The 20,053-nt window shown below is 41.1% G+C and overlaps 1 protein-coding gene across 1 annotated transcript in view; it reads left to right on the top strand.

The window, feature by feature from the left end:
* Positions 1-14,969, top strand: part of suclg2 (succinate-CoA ligase GDP-forming subunit beta) — a 107,472-nt gene extending 92,503 nt beyond the window's left edge. The window contains exons 10-11 of the mRNA XM_031278094.2: positions 5,582-5,702; positions 14,198-14,969. Coding sequence (XP_031133954.1) covers positions 5,582-5,702; positions 14,198-14,310 — 234 coding nt within the window. The 3' untranslated portion in view covers positions 14,311-14,969. The remainder of the gene's footprint in view (positions 1-5,581; positions 5,703-14,197) is intronic.
* The last annotated feature ends 5,084 nt before the right edge of the window (positions 14,970-20,053 follow it).

The raw sequence follows: 20,053 nt of genomic DNA, 5'->3' as shown, positions 1-20,053 counted from the left end.
CGAGCATGGGGCTCCCAGCAGATCGAAAACAAATAAACAAGTCCTGCCAAAGAAGGCGGCGACAGTACAGGCTGTCTCCAGTAGATAAGACAGAACAATTGCCCTTAATAGGCCACAGAGAGACACACACCCATCTCCAGTCCTGCCTTTTTCTACTCCTATCTGCTTTCTGGTAACAAAGGAAACAAGATGGTTTCCCTTTTCTTTCCTGCAGAGAGATTAGCACGGTGCTTAACAGTTGTACGGGCATGAAAATGTGCATTTGAGTGATAATTCAGCAACGCACGCGCAACTCGTGACAAGGAGCCGTGCAGAATGAGAGGGAATACAATGCTTTTATTCCCCCCTGGGTTGAAACTTGGAGGAGAGAAGTACATCATGTTGGTTTGCTATTTATCGGTCTATGGAAGGGAAATGAAGACTTTCTGAACATGATGTTGTTTTCCAGTGTTGTTTATATTTTAGTCCATACAGATCGATATATAGTTTGATTATTTGTTTTATAATTAGCCATTTCTTTGTCCACAATAACAACACACACAATCTGGCTAACATGCATCCAAGACACATGAAAACACACAGACAGGAGAAGTACAATACAGGGCCCCGTGAGCATGTCAAATTGCCTGGGTTACATTTCTTCCTTGTCCTGAATGCACTTAGTGGGCATATAATAGCAGGCAGAAAAGCCTGTTATCCTTGAAGGCCCGTTTTTGACTTTGACGCAAAAAAGCCTTAGCAGGATATCAGAATGCCGGCAGCAATGATCCTATTTTGTAAAATTTGAATCATTTCACCGGCACCCAGGTAGAAGGCACCGGCTCATGCCGTAACACTGCCTGAAAGAACGCACAAAGATCCTCTAAAAAAAGAAACCTGGCACATTCTACCTGATTCCTTATGCTGAGCTTTGATGAAAGAAATCCACCCCACTGCCAAGTTAGTTCACCTGAAATGAACGCCTTTAAGGAAAGAGGCAGTGCTCGGATCTGTGACAGGAGGTAAAATGCTACAGAGTGTGATGTTGGAGATTTTAGACGGATTGGAGTGTGCAATGCTATTTCGTACCTTAAGGCTGGATTTCTGAGCCACTGTGAGCTGAATGGAGCAGAGCAGTGTTAGACTTTTGATTGGAGAGGGCATCAAACCAGATTGACCCTAAAATTGGCTCCCATTTTTTCAGCCAGTTCATCATTGTGGCATTTTAACCCCATACAGACCAGTACCTTGCTAAAAAGAAGCCATATATATTTTATAACTAATGTGCACTGCACAGTCTACCTCTACCTAGAACTGAATGAGCTGTTCTAGGAGACAACATAATTAGTTTTTAATAAAAAAAAAATAATAATTTCTACTTTTGTACCTCCTTTTTTTCTTTGACCTCCTCTTTTACCTCTGTCTCTGCATATTTTTAGTTTAAGGCTGATAATAAAGTATGTAAACAAATTATCTCACTTTAAATTACAGTGAGGAGTGAGGTGGTTGTGTGTGGTGTTGTAGCTTTGGATCTGTAACCTATACTTGGAATAAGCATAAGTGGTAGAACTTTTACATCAAACTTGTTGTCGGTTTGCACAGCGAAAATAATATTCCTTAGGCTGTACACTTGCTTGTATACAACTATACAAATTATAAGAAAAAAACAACAAACTTCAAGGAAAGTGCAACTCAGTCCACACCACATCCATATTTCTATAAACAGCATTTACTTCTTTGCCAAACGACATAAATCATGTCTTATGTATCATTAATATACATGGCTGTCAATAGGAGACGCATGAATGGAAGAAAAATGGTTCTTCCCAATAGAGACAGAGTTGAAAAATGGACTGCAAATAGGGCGAGAATAGAGTCTTCTCTAGTGAGGCTGCAAAAGGGCATCTAAATCTCTGCTGCCCCCCAGTGGGGGCCGGATAAGTGTGTGTGTGTGTGTGTGTGTGTCAGTGTGTGAATCTGAGTCAAACCCTGTGATACAGGATGTGAAGTCTTCACCACCCAAAACCCTATGTTGTATAGTCACCGTTGATTAAATACATTGGTATCATAAAGTGGTGTCCCATACTGCTATGGCTCAGCGTCTATTATCTAACATGTGGAGCAATGTCATATTATTCCATTGTTAATGCATTGCACATGTGCTAGTAATACAACTACAATCACTTCCTCCTATAATCTAATCTAAGTATGTTTTCTTTTCTTTCTTTTAATTATGTTTTTGGGCATTTTAGGCCTTTATTTATATAGGACAGCTGAAGACATGAAAGGGGAAAGAGAGGGGGAATGACATGCAGCAAAGGGCTGCAGGGCGGAGTCGAACCTGTGGCCGCTGCGTCAAGGAGTAAACTTCTATATATGGGCGCCTGCTCTACCAGGTGAGCTACCCAGGCGCCCTAAGTATGTTTTCTTCACGGGATCTTTGTTTTAAACTGACAGACTCAAGCCTAGGGATTTGGTCAATAATATTCAGATACGCAGCGCGCCACTTCTTTCTCAATTGGCTGTGTACAAATTCACAGTGGCAGTGGTAATGTTGGCCTTGTGCCCCTTCTGTGGGCCACACCTGCACAGGGCAGTGGGGCAGCACACACTAACACATGTGCCCTCAGGCAGCAGAGAATATAGACACATACACACACACTCTGTGAACTGAAGATCACACCTACAGTAACAGGCTGTCAGAGGAACTGTTTGATACACGGCTGAGGTTTAACAACCAACGCGCCGGTATCATTACACACCTCTTTCTTTCCGTCTGCTTTTCTCTTACTGCAAAACTCTCACCGTCTGCCACTCTTCACACATGTACATTCACACCGACCATTGAGTAGGCTACAGTATATCACTAATACTGTAGTTTTCTTTAAAAAGTGTGTTTATGCAGCTTTTTGAAGTGTGTGTATGTCTGTACGTACCTCTGGCTGTGCACCTGGATGCTATATGCCTGCTGGGTTTTCCGGTCAACACATGCAGGTCGTACACATCAGTGTGTGGTGAATGTGTATTGGAAGCAGATTGCATCAGTAGTGTAGTATCAGTCCCATCAGAAATGAACAACATGGATACCTTGAGGCTTGACTTGTCCTTTACAAAGAATAGAATATTATCTTTCTTATCCACCAGGGTGGAAATGTGTCTTCTTCACTCATAGCCACTATTAAAAATGAAAGGGGCGCTCCACTAATTGTACGCATAAAGATGAGTTAACTTGTCACGAGAAGTGCTGTACATCCTGAGAAAACAGTTATAATGTCATCAGTGGCTCTTTCTAAGGCTTTTTACAGTCTAAGGAAATTACCCTGTTGAAGTCATCAGGGTTTTCTAAGATTGAGCTCATGACTTCCAATTTTTAACAGAAAGTGGAGTTTGAAAGAGAGAGGCATTTACCGGGCAGAGAGCATCTAGCGAAAGCCACTATTGAGTTGTATTGTGGGAAATGTAGGATCCAATGTTTATTCGCACTTGACCCATACTAAGGACTTAAAGTCAGAATATCTCGGCCTCTGCAGCTTTGATATGTCCATTCTTTTATGAATCTGTCTCTTTTTATTAAACAGTAAAACATCGAAAGAGCCTACAGGGAGGAGGTTCGACACCTGGCTGAGTGATGTTTCCCTAACTTCATGCAACTTCATCCCTCCACCACCCACCATGCATTGTCGCCAACGCCCCCCTACACACACGCACATTCACTTGATTCTGATTAACAGGGTTAACATATGACAGACACTGTTATGCACTAATACAAAAATATACCTTTTCGCCAAAGTGATTGCATTTTTTAAATAATGACTCCCATGTTATAAAAAAAATTGGGCACAACTTAACTTTTGTTCAAGGGTTTAGTGATTGGTCTGAATGAGCACAGGATATTGTGCAAACAATCATAGTGACAATGTTAACTCTCTAATGAAATGACCATAGCCTAGTTTAAATTGATTAAAACAAGCTTACCAAAATGAATAATGTCTTGAGAATACCCTACCCTTTGTCTTTGGTAAATGGCCATAGTAGAAGTGAGAAAATGCAATCTGATGTGTCCTACTATAGAAAAAAATGGACTGCCATTCTTTGCCTCCACCTCATATATTATTTAAATAAATTAGAACACCTCATTATGTATTAGTACATGCATAATGTGGAGGTCATGATTCATTTTGTTTTTCTTTGTTTTTCATTTGAACATCTAAGTCCTGTTCATTTGCAGTTTGGGGCTAATGTTTGCCGGCCTTTTCCCTTTGTTTCTGGCATTCCTGATCACATCCGTGTGTGATATACTTAATCACCATGAAACAGTTCTCTGTGTTGACCTAACGACTTGCTCAATTTCTTTGCATGACGTCTGAGTCTTTATGATGCTGCCTACATCTGTGTTTGTTTTGGTGCTCTCTCCTGGTCTTGTGTCATCGCCTGTTGTTTATAAGGAGATGTTTATTTGGATGGCACATAGAGGACAGTGCCTTGGCTGTCGCTCTGATAGCTATCCAAGTCCTTGATCTCCTCTCCCTATAAACATCATTACCACACACTGAAAACCTTCACAACAGGCACACCCACACCCACAAGCTGCTCATCCAAATCGGCGCTAACAGATTAGCAGTGATTATAAACAAACATGGAGGATTAATCCTGTGTGCTCTGTCTACTTTTCCACTGAGCTAGCCAGGGTAATTACCAAGTGCTAGATTGTTAGTGTAATCACACACACACAAACACAAACACACGCACGCACACAAACGCACACACACACACACACACACGAGCCGTTTTGCTTCACTACTTGTGACATCAGTTTCGTGCTCATTTTTAAGAAAGTTACAAAGAAACTGCAAGACAGCTAAACTGAACATATTACAGACAGTAAGATTGTTTGGCACAGCTCAGTGGGATCAAATCTCAAAGGTTTGTTCTTGATAGCTGTTTGGGAAATGTGGAATTGTGAAAGCAAAGGATATTTTAACATTTGTGAATGATAGCTATTGAATTTTAAATTTGGTCACTAGCCGGGTGGGAACTGCATGTGTACTTGATTCCATTTTATTCTTTTACCAGCAAGTCAGTTTTAAGGCTAAATATGATAGATGGCTCAAACACATTAGAAGGTTTGGAAACCAGCCAGGTGTGTAGCTTCTTTTGTTTGTCATGTCACCGCTTCCCATTGAAATATTGCTTTATTATTTGGCCTCAGTGTTGCTTTTTTCACCTGCTGCTGCCCTCTTAACTTCACCAATAGATTACTTTATTCTGCCTCCAGTGTGACAGTGTTGTATAGCCTCTGGGTGCATGAACTATTGCACACAAAGTTGGTGGTGAAGCTGCTCTATGGAATGTTTTCCTTTAGTAGTGAGATTTCAGTCTTGTATCAATTAGTTTTGCACTGATGTCTTTCCACTATGAGAACTTTGCCAAAGATTTGTCAATGGTTGACTGTTTTGTGCTTCAGTTTGGACAAACTTTGTTCACTTGTCATAATAAATGTTGGACGTTGCAAATGTACATCTTTTGCACAATACTTGCCTTTTGTCCACAGGTGTGTCTCAACCACTGGATTTAATAATTTAATCATTCTCTTCTTTCGCAGGTTGAGGCCATCCTGGTCAACATCTTTGGTGGGATCGTGAACTGTGCCATCATCGCCAACGGTATCACCAAGGCCTGTCGAGAGCTGGAGCTAAAGGTGCCACTGGTGGTCAGGCTTGAAGGTACATGTAGGAATACACACACAACACACACACACACACACACACAAATCTAGGTTTAGTCTGTCTGGCCCTCTTAGCAAGCTGGCCCCCACTGACACTGACACAATTCTCAATGTGCATCATGCCCCTCAGAAATGTGGACCGTCGATCTATCTAGCCAGGATTGAAAGCACTTGACCTTAATGAGGATTTGATAATGCTGGATAAATGACACTGCCCTTAAAGCTGCGATTTAAAATCAAGTTTCCACCTCCAGCACTTGTCAATCATCTTGATGAGCTGTTTGCCTTCACATGACATACTGTACATCTTAAGGCCCAGGTAACCAGCACCTCTAACACCAGCGTAGGCATCACGCTAACAGACTGGGGTTCAGCCAATCTCTAACTGAATTTTAGAAAGCCTATGTTTTTATTCACCATGTCTTCAAATGTTTCTTTTCCTGTAGCTCATGTTCTCACTGTGACCTTCCTGACCGCTTCCATGGAATACAGCATGCAAATACAAAAATAACGTAGCCAGTTATATCTGATTTTAAATGTATTTAGTTACTGTTTTGAAGTGACAAATGTATATAACATCAGTTTATAGTGTAATTGATCAACCGCACAAGTGCTGCAAGATTTAAATGACCTCTTTCCCACCTTGTTTTAAACTTTGGAGCCATTGTACAGTATTACTGCTGCTTTACTCTCTGGAACCTATCCATCTTCGTTGTGGCCCAGTGTCCCAGTAAGTAGCAGCAGTGCATTTCTCTTACCTGTCACATTTTGCCGCACCCATCATTAGCACCAGCCAGAATAACAGTAGAGATGGCACTGATTGGCTCACCTTTCACCTGTATATGCTAATGAAACCTATTCAGTTGTGTGTGCGGGGGGGGGGGGTGCAGCAGCGGTGACTTCCGGAGGCACGGGGCCAGTTGGTGGTTAGCTTAATTGTCAAGATCCTGCTGAGTGGTGTGTCCACAGCAAAAAATGTGTGTGTGTGTGTGTGTGTGTAGCCCTAAGCATCCCACACTGTATGTCCTCACACACTGCTACTATGGTTTGTAGGTCAGGGCGCGTAAGCTGTTTCTAGAACCCAACTGTGCACCTAGGCACAGTGCAGTATAGACATGGCTGTTCAGAGTTTGAGTGGGAAGTTTAGTTGTTATATTAACACTTAAATGTTTTGTTCTCAATCAAATGAGGCCTGTTGACACATACACACCTAGAGAGATACATTTAGCAAAGAGCAGAGTCTAGATCTGGATAATAATTTCACTATTTCCCCCTAAACAAAAGCAAATTTCATGCAGGTGTGTAATATTAGGGCCATTTTTTTCTGAACTAACTTTGCACCTGAACTAAAACTGGAGCTATGACAAGGACAAATGTGTTGCTTAAACCACTGCACACAAAGTTAACACAGATACATCTGCGCCAGTTCAAATATTTAAGGAGCAAAATATGCATTTGTGTAATTTATATCCACTGTCTGTCTTCATGTTGCTGATTGACCACGTGCCTGAAGAGTGAGTACACAACTGCTGAAAGAAACGACTGGATTTGCAATAAAAACAGACCCTTAATTGGTCACCACACATTTATTATGCCATAGGCCATGTAATTCAACCTGACTCACAAACAGGCTGAGTCCAGAAGGTCACTGCTGGCGGTTGGTCCAACCACGTTTTCTTGGCCCAGGCCTAATCCAAGCTTTAGCTGTGGGTCATTACATCCTGGGACGCAGTCTTGTGGAGAAGATTGATTCTGAACCAATCAGCTCAGCTTGCTAGGCTGACCGCAGGGCAGTGAGAACAGCCCAGCGCTCTTCAACAGGATCAGAATGGATTAACTGGCACACTTTTAATTGGGAAGGCTCTTTTAAAAAGCCTGGGATGATTACATTGGTGGGGAGTTATGTATTCCCGTATGTGGAGGAGGGCCATGTTCTCTAGATGCTGATATGGTTGAATTAGTTGATAGGGTTGCTTTATGTGTGGGCTGATAGAGAGTCCAACTAAAACACACCCGGTTTGTGGGCTACAGTATTAGCACTTATATTCATACATTGCAAATGTATGCAACAGATTCAGCACAGAACGTGTATAGACACATATATACGAGTGTTGTAGTACTCGAGATCGGTCTCAAGACCACTTTTCGAAGGTCTCGTCTCGGAATCGACCACATTTTTACTCGGTCTTGGCTTGGTCTCGGATCAAGATGACTCTGGATTTTATTTCAAGACCGGTCAAGACCACAACTGCAGGGATTTCCCTAAACTGCCTGTGCATTGTCAGATTTATGCCTATGTGTTAAAACTTGCAAAGGCATCCAATAACTTGACTCATATCTAATTTGAAATGTGTTACTGTAAACCTCCCTCTCCCTACCCCCTTTACACGTACTCCCAAGAAAGTGAATGCGGGAGACAGGAGAAGAAATTCTGGCTGTCTAACACAAATCTGGTCTTGTCTCGGTCTTGCCCTGTCTTGGTCTTCGTCTTGACTTGGTCTCAACCCCTCAAAGTCCTGGTCTTATCTCGGTCTCAATAACCTCTGGTCTTGGTGATGACTTGGTCTTGGTTTAGGTGGTCTTGACTACAACACTGATATATACACCCAAATATTTAAGGTTTTGATAGAAAGGGATACATGAGGAAGTACAGTACTGCCCCCTTTGGCCACAGCATGAACATGGACATATTGCTCCGTGAGGATGCTGTCTGCAAATTCCCCTTGAGTAGCCCTCAGGGTCCAGGAAAAAAGGTGACTGCATTTGCACTATTGATTTACAGAACTGTTCCCCAACTGTCTGTCAAACAGTGGTTGCTGTTTACACCTTAAAAGGAGATCTGACCATTTTTTCTCTGGTTCAATTTAAAAGAGACGTGAATAGTGAGGTTGAGATGGCCCTTTCAGTCCGACGGTGTCACCATAGCTTAAATAGCTATCTGCTGCAGCTACACAGCCATATGCATGTACATACATACAGTACACACACACACACACACACACACACACACACACACACACACACTGAGATGTATATAAACATGCAAAGACTGGCTCATTTTGACACTGATATCTGACCATTCCATTGTTTTTAGCCTTTCAAATCTATACATTTACTACCTGTTTAGTTGTAAATATGAAACAATGACCAATGTTATCTTACTTTCTTTATCATTATATGTCTAGATGAAAACCTGAATTTTAAAAACCATCAATGTCAGAGATACTCTTTAAATGAAATATGCTTAGCAATAGTGTGTGTGTGTCTCTCTTGAAAAAGAGTCTAGACAACATAAGAAACATGAAAACTGTTATTAATGACTGACTAGCACTTCAAAGGAATAGCGTCTGCTCCGTTCAGGAGTATCTTGCTCTGCGTTCAAATGAGAAGCATTTGATGTTTGACACACTGGGTGAAGGAGGGAGGAGCAGGCCTCATCCTTTTTAGACTGTGAAGGGAAAAACGCTCACTGTTTACTGATTATTATGAGGATTAAAAATCAAAGTCAGAACAAGTATGATGACATTCAGTGATAAAAGAAAATGTTTTTACACCAGTTATTTCAAGGTAACTGGGGCAGCAAGACACAAAGCCACTGGTATTTTCTGTCATGCTCACTGTCACATAAATTCTCTAAAAAGTGTCTTTGTTCTTTAATATTCAGTGATATTATCGACTGTTCTATTTTTTATATCAACTGCCTAGTATAGTTTATCAGACTAGTCTGGTGTCAATCATGGCATCAAAAAATAATGGAAGGAAAATCTCAGTTGTGTTTTACTTTTGAATACCTGCCAACAATTCTCAGCAAACAGATTCAGATACATGAGGGATGCATTTCAAACTAGCTTTACTAAGTAATTTTTAAACAAAATCCCCAAAACTCAGTGTGAATTATGCTTATTGAAATTGCCCAAAAAATATTTGTCGTAACACCGACACAAATATTTAGCTAATTAAAAAGTCTAAAATACTGGATTTTTTTGGTCCTTTTTTCAGAAACCTAAGAAAAAACTGTCTCACAGGTCTTCAAATCATGGCTATGGAACTTTTTCTGAACACTGGGGTTGGGCGATGTCTACCGAAATGGCACATGACGATGTCCATAATGAAACATAACGATGGACGATGACATCATTGGCAGTTGGTGGTGGGGGGGAGGATTTGTTCGAATTCAAAATTTACATAAATTAAATTATATCCACAATGTTCGTTTTGACATCACGATGACTGCCGCGATGGACGGTGACATCATCCATCGGACCAATTCTACTGAACACCGGCCAGAATGGCCAAATGTGACAAGATAATAGGTGGTTTTCGACACATCACAGTAGGAAAAGCAGAAGTTGAAAACATTAAAAATAATGATGGCAGAATTATTGTGTCACACTGTCATGGCTTACTGGGACACTTGAATAAAACAGAGACATTGTTAATGTTATTAGTAACACCTGTGCGTTTCCTACTATGACAAGTCAAAATGTCTGCTGTGAAAAAGGCCTATGGTAAATGCTAAATCATAGCATAACACTAGCAATAGTAGAGATTGAGTCATGGAGTCAGCAAACTGGCTCACTTATATTGGAATATTTAGCTTAAGTTTACTTACATTAGTGACCACTAGACATTCCAAACCAAGTAAAGACTATAGCAACAAAACCTCTGTGTACTGAATCGAGCAAAGGGTGTGTTTTTTTTTAACCTCCGCCAAGGAGGTTATGTTTTTCGGCTCTGTTTGTTTGTTTGTTTGTTTGTTTGTTTGTCTGTCAGCAGGATTACAGAAACACTACTGGCCCGATTTTAATGAGACTTGGTGGAAGGGTGTAGCATGGGTCAAGGAAGAACCCATTACATTTTGGAGTGGATCAGAATCACGGGGCGGATAAACAAATTATTTATCACTTTTGTTAACATTGCGAGATTGGGCATTGTGCTGCGTTCATATGGTGTTCATTTGTAAAAGAAAGATGCTGTTATTTCTTCTACGAAAAGTTACACCGTCTCGCTTTTTTGAAAACAAAGTTCAGAGCAAATGTATCAAGCTAACTTCACAACCACAGGAACCGATTTAAATAAATTGTTAAGCTTCACAACATTTATCTTTATTTTATACAACCAAATAAAAACACATATATTGTCATCCCTCCAAGGAATCATGAGAAGTACAGAGTAACTCTGTAGGTCTGAGACTGTGGCAGAGGCTTCTGCTCTCATCATTTAGCTTCACTAAACTCAGCTTGTTAAGACAGAATTAGTTACAAATTTACGCAGCAGTACTGCAGCATCAACAGAACTTTTTCCGGCACACGCCTTTGGCACAGCCCTAAGCCTTATCATCTTGTTGAAATATGGCGGCCTGTGTTGAATTGAAAATTGAATTCAATTGGAAATTGAATACAATTTTCTAGATGCTTGTTTGGAGAAAAAAAAGTTCAGAATGGCAAGTGACTTTTAACTTCATTGGTAGTGATGAATAAAGTTTATTTGAATTGGGACACATGCTAAGACATAGACATGTGTGCAACAAATCTCCAATGTACAGCATCACAGCAAATCTATTGTAAATTCCAATGCCCGTCCCTAACCCAATAAAAACCTGGAGATAGTATATATTGCGATCATTTTCTGCTATGGGACAGTGAAAATCTTTTTTTACCTTTTCTTTAAAGGTCAGTCTTTAATCTACTTTTAGAATCAAAGTCTTTCTTTGTGTGAATGCGTTATACTGTATATGCCTGCGTCCAGGCCATGAGTAGGTCTCTGGCAGCACCTAGTGGCTGCAGGTGAACACATCGTTATACTGAGCATACTCCACACACACACACACACTTACACACACCTGGTGATGTGGTGATTTATCCAGCTGGGCCCTGTCATTGCCTCTGCTACTGTGAGGTATCAGTGCTCCCTACTGCTCGCAGTGGAACTGCAGTCAGCTCACACACATACAGAAAAAGCCCACGTAAATGCACGTCTCTTTTTTCTCACTCCCACAGATGTGCGATTCCCCCCCATTACACATAACATGGATAACAGGTAGCACAGATGCAGTGTTTTAACAATGCTGTACACACCATTGCTTCTCATGAATATTTATGTTATGGAAAAATAGCAGACATGCATGTGTTGTTTACTTTATTTCAGTAAAATATACACTTTCCATAGGCATATTTGTCTTTTCAGAGAATCTCTTGCATTATGTATTTGCTGTGGGCACATATGGCTGGTTCTCCTGGAGTTTTATTTTCTGTTTCAACATTGTTGTGCTCCAACTTTGTTTTAATCATCTGACAAATAAGCCTGTCAGTATGAGACTATTGATCGGTCAATCCTAATGAAGTTCACGGGTCAGCCTATTAAATGTAAAGCATACAGTACTGCCCCGCCCCCTCCATTGAGACTAGGTTTGTCACAGTCTAGCTACAGTATTTGATGAGAAGTGAGGAGATGACTTGGGCCACCCAATCCCCTGTTTATGTGCCAGAGCAAGGTCTCTTCCTGCTCTTATTCTAATTAATTACATTGCAGAATTGATTGTTTGGAGTGTGAGCCTGCAGAAATGTGTCTGGAATCACTTATTATCGGGCTGGACAAAAGAGATGAAATATTAGGCGTTAAGTGGTGCTGGTAATAGAATTCCTCATGAAAGGTCTATTGATCAGGGTGGCCAGGCCTCCGGAGAATTCACATATCATGCAGTCTTAATTACACGCCAGCCAGGAGAGCTAAGGTCAACCTGTACACGTCTGAGCATACACACACACAGACCTCCACATCACAGATTTGGCCCAAGTGAATGCAGAGACACCATACACCAAGGTGCAATTATTGTCACATCAAACCTTTGTAATTACACACATACAGTAAATTCTGTACATATATGTACGGCTGCAACTAATGATTATTTGCATTATAGATTCATCTGCAGATTTTTTTAGGTCAATAAAATGTCTAATGTTTTGTCCGACCAACAGTCCAAAACCTAAAGAGATTCAGTTTACTGTCAAGACAAATCCCAAAAGTTGGAACCACTGAAGTTCTGCCATTTTCACTTTAAAAGAAAATTACTTAAACAATCAATTGATTCTCAAAATGATTTCTTATAAATGTTCTGTTGATCGACTAATTGTTGCAGCTGTACATGTAGGGCATAACATTTATCAATACGTAAACATGGAGCTAATGTAATAGGTTGATTTGATATACAATTTTGAAATTGTTGAGTCAAAGAGATCATAATTCAATTCATGAGTAAAGTGAATTCATAAAAGTAAATGTAACGTACAGTACACTAACTAGATTATACACTAACTAGTGTAGTAGTTCAGTCAGGTTTTGAAAAAGGGTGCTTATTTGTTGAAAAGTGGTTCAGGTGATACCTTTTAGCACAAAGCAAATCAGATTACACGATGCAGTTTGACTTCTCAGTGGTACAGTATATGATGACCCAATGAAAAACGTTAAGCCTTTGTGGCTCCCCAGGGAAGTTCAGGTGTTGAAGCAGCATATATACAGAAGAAATTACAGAATAATAGAGTTTTATATAAACAAATAAATAAGAAGAAAAATAAAAAAATAAGAACAGGAATAAAAATTCAAAAATAATGGGATGTATTCAGAAAAAAAATACAAGACCAGACATAGTAGAGAATTGATGATACGAGATCAGACAGATTCTGTAAAAGGCATTTTCTTTGCCATCATGTCTTCATGTGTGAAATCAGTAAATGCCACATAAACAGCTGGCTTCTGTTGTTTGTGCAGCGTGGGCGATTCTGCTTCATATGACCTTTTGCTCTATTGCCCGCTCTCGCTCTCTCTCTCTCTCTCTCTCTCTCTCTCTCTCTCTTTCTCTCCCTCCCCCATCGTCCTCTCCCTCTCGGTGTCCTTCCGTTCACTGTGGCGCCCCCTGCCCTGTGTTGTGACAGGCTTGTCAGGCCTGTGTTTGGCTGCACAATGTGCAGCGCTGGGAGGCAGCCAGTTCAGTCTGTAGAGCCTCTGGGCTGTGGAGAGTGTCTATGGATCTCTCTCTCTCTCTCTCTCTCTCTCTCTCTCTCTCTCTCTCTCTCTCTGTCTCTGTCTCTGTCTCTGGTTGGTTGGGGGTCCACCGGGACATGGACGCCACCGTATCGCCCAGCACCTGCTACCCCTGACCTCGCTGCAGCCAGGGACACACACACACACACACACACACACACACACACGCATGCACACACACACACACACACACACACACACACACACACACACACACACACAAATTGCCCTCTTGCCTCACTGACATTATTCACAGACAAAAGCTGCCACCGTTCACCCATCACTCCATCCATCTGTCATCATGCGCATTGATTCCTCCAAAGGAACTCTTTGTCTTTCACACAGTGTGGTTTTTACATCAGTGCAGATGGCACATTGGGTTCAACCTTGTTAAGCCAGATTTTGTCATTTTAGTTGTTGCCTGTTGTAACAGTGTTTTCCTGTGTCTTCTAGGGACCAACGTCCATGAGGCCAAGAGGATTCTGTCCGAGAGCGGCCTACCCATCACAGCAGCAGAGAACCTGGATGACGCTGCCAAGAAAGCAGTGGCTGCCATCAAGAAATAGAAAACTCTGTGTAACATCACTGCACTCATGTCCACCCATCACCAACATTAATAGTCTCAGAGCATCACCGTCAGCCTTTTCTTACACATACAGACCTCCAGGATGTTAAGCCTTTGCTCTCATAGGCCTTTACTTTTCTTTGTTTTAACACTAGCTTCCCAAAAATACTTTCATTGCCAATTCAGTGTCTACGTATCACAGGTTTTTTGAGGTGCTGTTTTACCTTAACACCTTACAAAATTTAAATTTTAGTCCCTTAATCTGTGCAGTGTAAATTAGCTGCTTTTAAATTCTTTAAACACAATCTATATTATATGCATATAAATTGGAATAAAATAATAATAAATAAATCACTCTGTAACTCTCAGGCTTATTAACATAATCTTGTCCTGGAAAATCATAACGCTCTAGGGACCTCTGTCACAAATTAGATAGAGACCCTACTTTGTGCATTCCATTTTCCAAGGTGAAAGATGCTGATTTCTCTGCATACTGTGGTATTTGTATGGAATATTAGTTAAGAAAGATTTTCACCATAAAGCTTTAGTGCGTAACTTTTTGATATTAATGAACGTCCCTCACATTCAAGCCATTGCCAAATGAGTTGCTACAAAGCTAATTAAGACTATCAGCTCCACACAACTCTCTCTCTCTCTCTCAGGAAATGGTGTCGTCCGGCAACTTTCGCACGCAGAAACTCGAGTGAAGATAATTTCCTCTTCTGAAGAGTCCATCATGTTTTTTTTAATCCTCCGTGTCCTCCTTGGCTACTAGCAACTTCCTAGATGAGGGTTGGGGGCGAGTGCGCGATCAAGGATCATGGTGTTGTCATAGAGCTACAGTGCGTAGTTTCTGCCACCCCCATGAGGAATTCTAAGCAATGACAACACCACTGTTGTTGCATCCACATGACATAAGCCTTCCGTGATTGCGCACCGCCCCCACCCCTCCTCCACGCAGTTACTTGTAGCCAGGGAGGACACGGAGGATTAAATAAACATGATGGACTCTTCAGAAGAGGTAATTATCTTCACTCAAGTTTCTGCGCTTGAAAGTTGCCGGACGACACCATTTTCTCAACCCATCCATGCTGAGAAATACAGAGAGAGTTTTGTGGAGCTGAAAGTCTTAATTAACTTTGTATCAACACATTTGGCAATGGCTTGAATGTAACAGACGTTCATTAATATAAAAAGGTTACGCACTAAAGCTTTAAAGGTACAGTATGACTGAAAACCGCTCGTTCTTTTGAAACCATTTTCATGGCACTTAACACTGATTCTGTCTGTTTTCTAAGTGACAAACAAATCCATCAATCCATCCAATGCCTCATCTGTGAATCAAATGAGGTGGATGAAGTAGCCACGCTGTGAATTTTATACATCATGTCTTAATTGTTAAGTGCTCAATGGCTGTGTGTTAACTGCTTAGATCTGTGCCTATTTCATGACGTTTTGTAAACTATCTTTCAGTACCAGCAGTAGTTTCATACAGAGTGAGAAAACGAAATCAAAAATGCAATTGTACTTACTGTAGCTTTTTTATAATCATGAATGTATATTAACAGGATATCCTGACTACAGTGTCAAAACTGTGTTTATAATTTGAGATTAAAAAGAAATATTTCAAGACTACTGTCTCATTTATTTGTTCACTTGACGTAGAGTAAGGGAATAGACACAGGAAGATGAAAAGTAGGAAAGACGTGGAAATCAAAACTCAGAGGAAGAAGCGAGCAAATTTGCAGAATAAATGTAATGTCTGTAGTTTGTACAGTTCCATGCCTTTGAGCCCACACCACTACCTAAACAAAGAAACACACAGTCCAGCCTTGAGATAACCTTTGAGTATACAGTAAGTCCCTATTCCAGAAAATTCAAGTTGTCAATATAGCTGCTGCATTATGCTATTGTATGTTTTTGCATTAGATCAACTTACTGTACGTTTAGTCTGAGGGTTACATAGTCTAATATATTTAGTTTCAAACTATGATAAGATACAGATCAGTTACACATTTAGTTTATATAGAAGGATAGGTTTAATTTGAATCCATTTTTGTTTTGATAGGTCAAGCCAGGGCTGTCAAACATACGGCCCATGGGGCCAGAACCTGCCCGCCAAAGGGTCCAATCAGGCCCACCGGATGACTTGCAAAGTGTGAAATTTGCAGAGAAGTAATTCCAATTCCAAATTTATCACTTTAATCTCAGAGAGGTTTTTTTCCGTAATTGTACGACTTTAATCTTAGAAATTCTGAGTTTCTTCTCAGAATATTACCCTTCTCTCCCAGGTCCGTAACATTATTTTTTTCCTACAATGGCCTTAGAACGCTGTCGTAGCAGAAGCAACTTGCGTTTGCCAACATCAAGCTGACAAGAAACTCTGTGGCAGATAAAGTTTCTGATCTTTCTGGAGTGGTTTACTGGTCTGGCCTACTTCAGATCAAATTAGGGGTATGTGGCCCATGAACTAAAATGAGTTTGACAACCCTGGGCTGCAGCCTCTGCCGTGAAAGAGGCAAAGCAGAGGGTGTGGGAAAAGTTCGGCGAAGACATGGAGAAGGACTTTCGATCGGCACCAAGGTGCTTCTGGAAAAACGAAAAACAGCCGAGTGTGAAGCGGCTGGGATGAGGATCAGCACCTCTAAATCTGAGGCCATGGTTCTCAACAGGAAACCGATGGAGTGCCTTCTCCAGGTAGGGAATGAGTCCTTACCCCAAGTGAAGGAGTTCAAATACCTTGGAGTCTTGTTCGCGAGTGAGGGGACAATGAAGCGGGAGATTGGTCGGAGAATCGGCGCGGTGGGGGTGGTATTACATTCAATTTATTGCACCATTTTGACGACAAGAGAGCTGAGCCAGAAGGCAAAGCTCTCCATCTACCGGTCAGTTTTCGTTCCTACCCTCACCTATGGTCATGAAGGTTGGGTGACCATGACCGAAAGAACGAGATCCAGGGTACAAACGGAAATGGGTTTCCTCAGGAGGGTGGCTGGCTTCTCCCTTAGAGATAGGGTGAGAAGCTCAGTCATCCGTGAGGAGCTCGGAGTAGAGCCGCTGCTCCTTTGCGTTGAAAGGAGCCAGTTGAGGTGGTTCAGGCATTTGGTAAGGATGCCCCCTGGGCGCCTCCCTAGGGAGGTGTTCCAGGCACGTCCAGTTGGGAGGAGGCCTCGGGGAAGGCCAAGGACTAGGTGGAGGGATTATATCGCCAGTCTGGCCTGGGAACACCTCGGGATCCCCAAGATCGGAGCTGGTTAATGTGGCTCGGGAAAGGGAAGTTTGGGGCTGCTGCCCCCGCGACCCGACCCCAGATAAGCGGACGAAGATGGATGGATGGATGAACCCTGGGTCAAGCCATGTGGTAGCTAGCCAAAGCTGTAGCTCTGGCACCAGAAGGAAATTTTATAAAATACATTATGCAACCATTTGTGGATAAGCGTATCTTTAGGGCTGCAGCTAAAATGTCTTGTTTTGTCCAACCAACAGTCCAAAATGATGATATTTACATTTATTCATTTGGCAGACGCTTATGTCCATCGTTTACTATAGTAAGTTAGGTATTGTCAGTAAAAGACAAATTAGTTTTAACAGATTTTCATGGTATTAGTGTTTCTTTATAATACAAGACGAAGCAGAAAATCCACTAGAACTATCAAGTAATACATTTGATATTTGGCATTTTTGCTTGAAAAATTAAAATCGATTATCAAATTAGTTGCCAGTCAATTTTCTGTTGTTTAACTAAGCAATTAATGGACTAACAGTCATAGCGCCACTTGTCTTCACCACTTCACTGTGATATCGTGGAATAAAAGCCAACACCAACTTTTGAAGGAAGATAACACATGCTTAACACTTGAACACATCATTGTAAAAGCTCTTATGGCTGTTGGAATTCGTTTTAACAGTGAATAATTTTGAAATGAGCAAAGAAAGATGAATATATGTTTTTAGATTGTTGCGTTAAACAGCCTCGTACCTTGTGACAACACTTTGCTGTCTTAAAAACATTTTAATTAAAGATTATGCAAGGACGAAATAATACCAATTTCTACAAAAGACTAATCTTTCCATTTATTATATTAAGTGTGTTTAATGCATTGATTTGGATTCATCTGCAGTAGTTTAGTGTAAAAAGCAATGAGATTAGGTTTCCAAGAACTCACTCATGTATATGCAGTATGCAAAAATATGCCGTGCAGCATGTTATATAGGTACTGTATTTTACACTATTGTCTATTCTGTCTGGCTTTTCATCTGTGGATTGGTACAAACACACATAGTACACACACATACCCACACATACAGTATAAACACACACTTTAACTCCTCAAGTCACACACCTTCCATCCTCTAATGAAACTCTAGTGTACGTCGTCCTAAGAGAGACTTGAGAGGAGAGACTGTCCTTCATAGGCCCTGTGTGAGTAGAACAGAGAGACCGTTGACTGAGACCTATTCCTGTCAGACACACTGACTGTGTGATGGATTATCTGTCAGGCAATCTGAGAGGACGCCCAGACACACAGGATCGACTGCCACCTCCATGAAAGACACACACACAAAGCATTTTTTTCCCCCTCCTGGATTCACCAGGAGGTTTTCTCTGAGTGTTTCTCTGACAGGAACACTCAGAGAAAGCTGAGTCTCAGTCTCAAACTGGAGTTTGCCTCTTAAATACTAGTAACTTGTTTTGTTTTGCCAGGCAAAGTCAAGATGACTCCAGATGGGGGGCTTTTAATAATTGTGGCGGTTGCTAGAAATCTTTCCATATACAGTAGTTAGAAGTGACATGCTGTGTATTAACTGCCAACCTTGACACAAAGTAAAGGGAGATTTTAAGTAAAATTGTTGTCAAACTACTATAATTTATTTGTTATTTATTATTTTTAAGTGTCCCTATCACCAAGAGTCATCTCAAGACACAAATTCAGAGGTCTGTGGCTTTGTGCTACACCGTGCCAGACAGCCAAGCCGTAGAAATGGACTGAAGGGTTCAATAATTGCCTTATTTCATGCTCTTCCCTCCGTGTGTCAGAAATATCCCTGCTGATGGATTGGACGGAGGAATTTAAGGCTTGTTAAAGCGGGCTTCTCGGGCCCTGATATTGTTTAATTCAGTGTCAAGCTGGAGGTCACAACGAAATGTGCACACTGATTTACTTGGCAAAATTAGTGCCGCTCCTTCATATAAATATAGATGAGGGGGAAAGAAGCTTTGGAGGTCAGACTGAAGACTTCTATCATGTAGCCCGCTGCTTTTAACTCTGCTAATACCTCTGGAGTTGAGAGACGGGGGTATGGTTTAAACGACCCTCTGGGCGGGCTGCTCCTTTAATTAAGCTGTATTATTATGCCCAGGGAGTTTTATTTTTCACCCTTGGTGACTCACTTTATTTGTCACTGTAATTGTCCATTTTGCTTTCTCGAAACGTGGCAGTTTTTTTTATTTGGTTCTGTATGGATGTCAAAACAGTAATTGCCACTTTATGAAGCTGCCTTCAGTGTTTAAGCGTGTTGGGAGAGCTGGTGCTCGTGAAAAGCATTCTTTCAGACAACAGGGTCAAGGCCGTGTCTCAGGAAGTATTGGATATTTATTGAGTCATTTGGAAACAACAACTATGAACATATTAGTTCACCATAAAGCAATAGCAGTATGAATTGCCTCCGGCTATTGTACTTCATTTTTCAGGGACAAGGGGTTGCTCAATATTTACAATTTTCTGCCTGTGCATCTGTCGACA

Source organism: Sander lucioperca, chromosome 6, assembly GCF_008315115.2.
Source record: "Sander lucioperca isolate FBNREF2018 chromosome 6, SLUC_FBN_1.2, whole genome shotgun sequence".
NCBI classification, from domain to species: Eukaryota; Metazoa; Chordata; class Actinopteri; order Perciformes; family Percidae; genus Sander; species Sander lucioperca.
The sequence above is the reverse complement of the archived record's forward strand: the minus strand, read 5'-3'. Positions and strand labels throughout refer to the sequence as shown.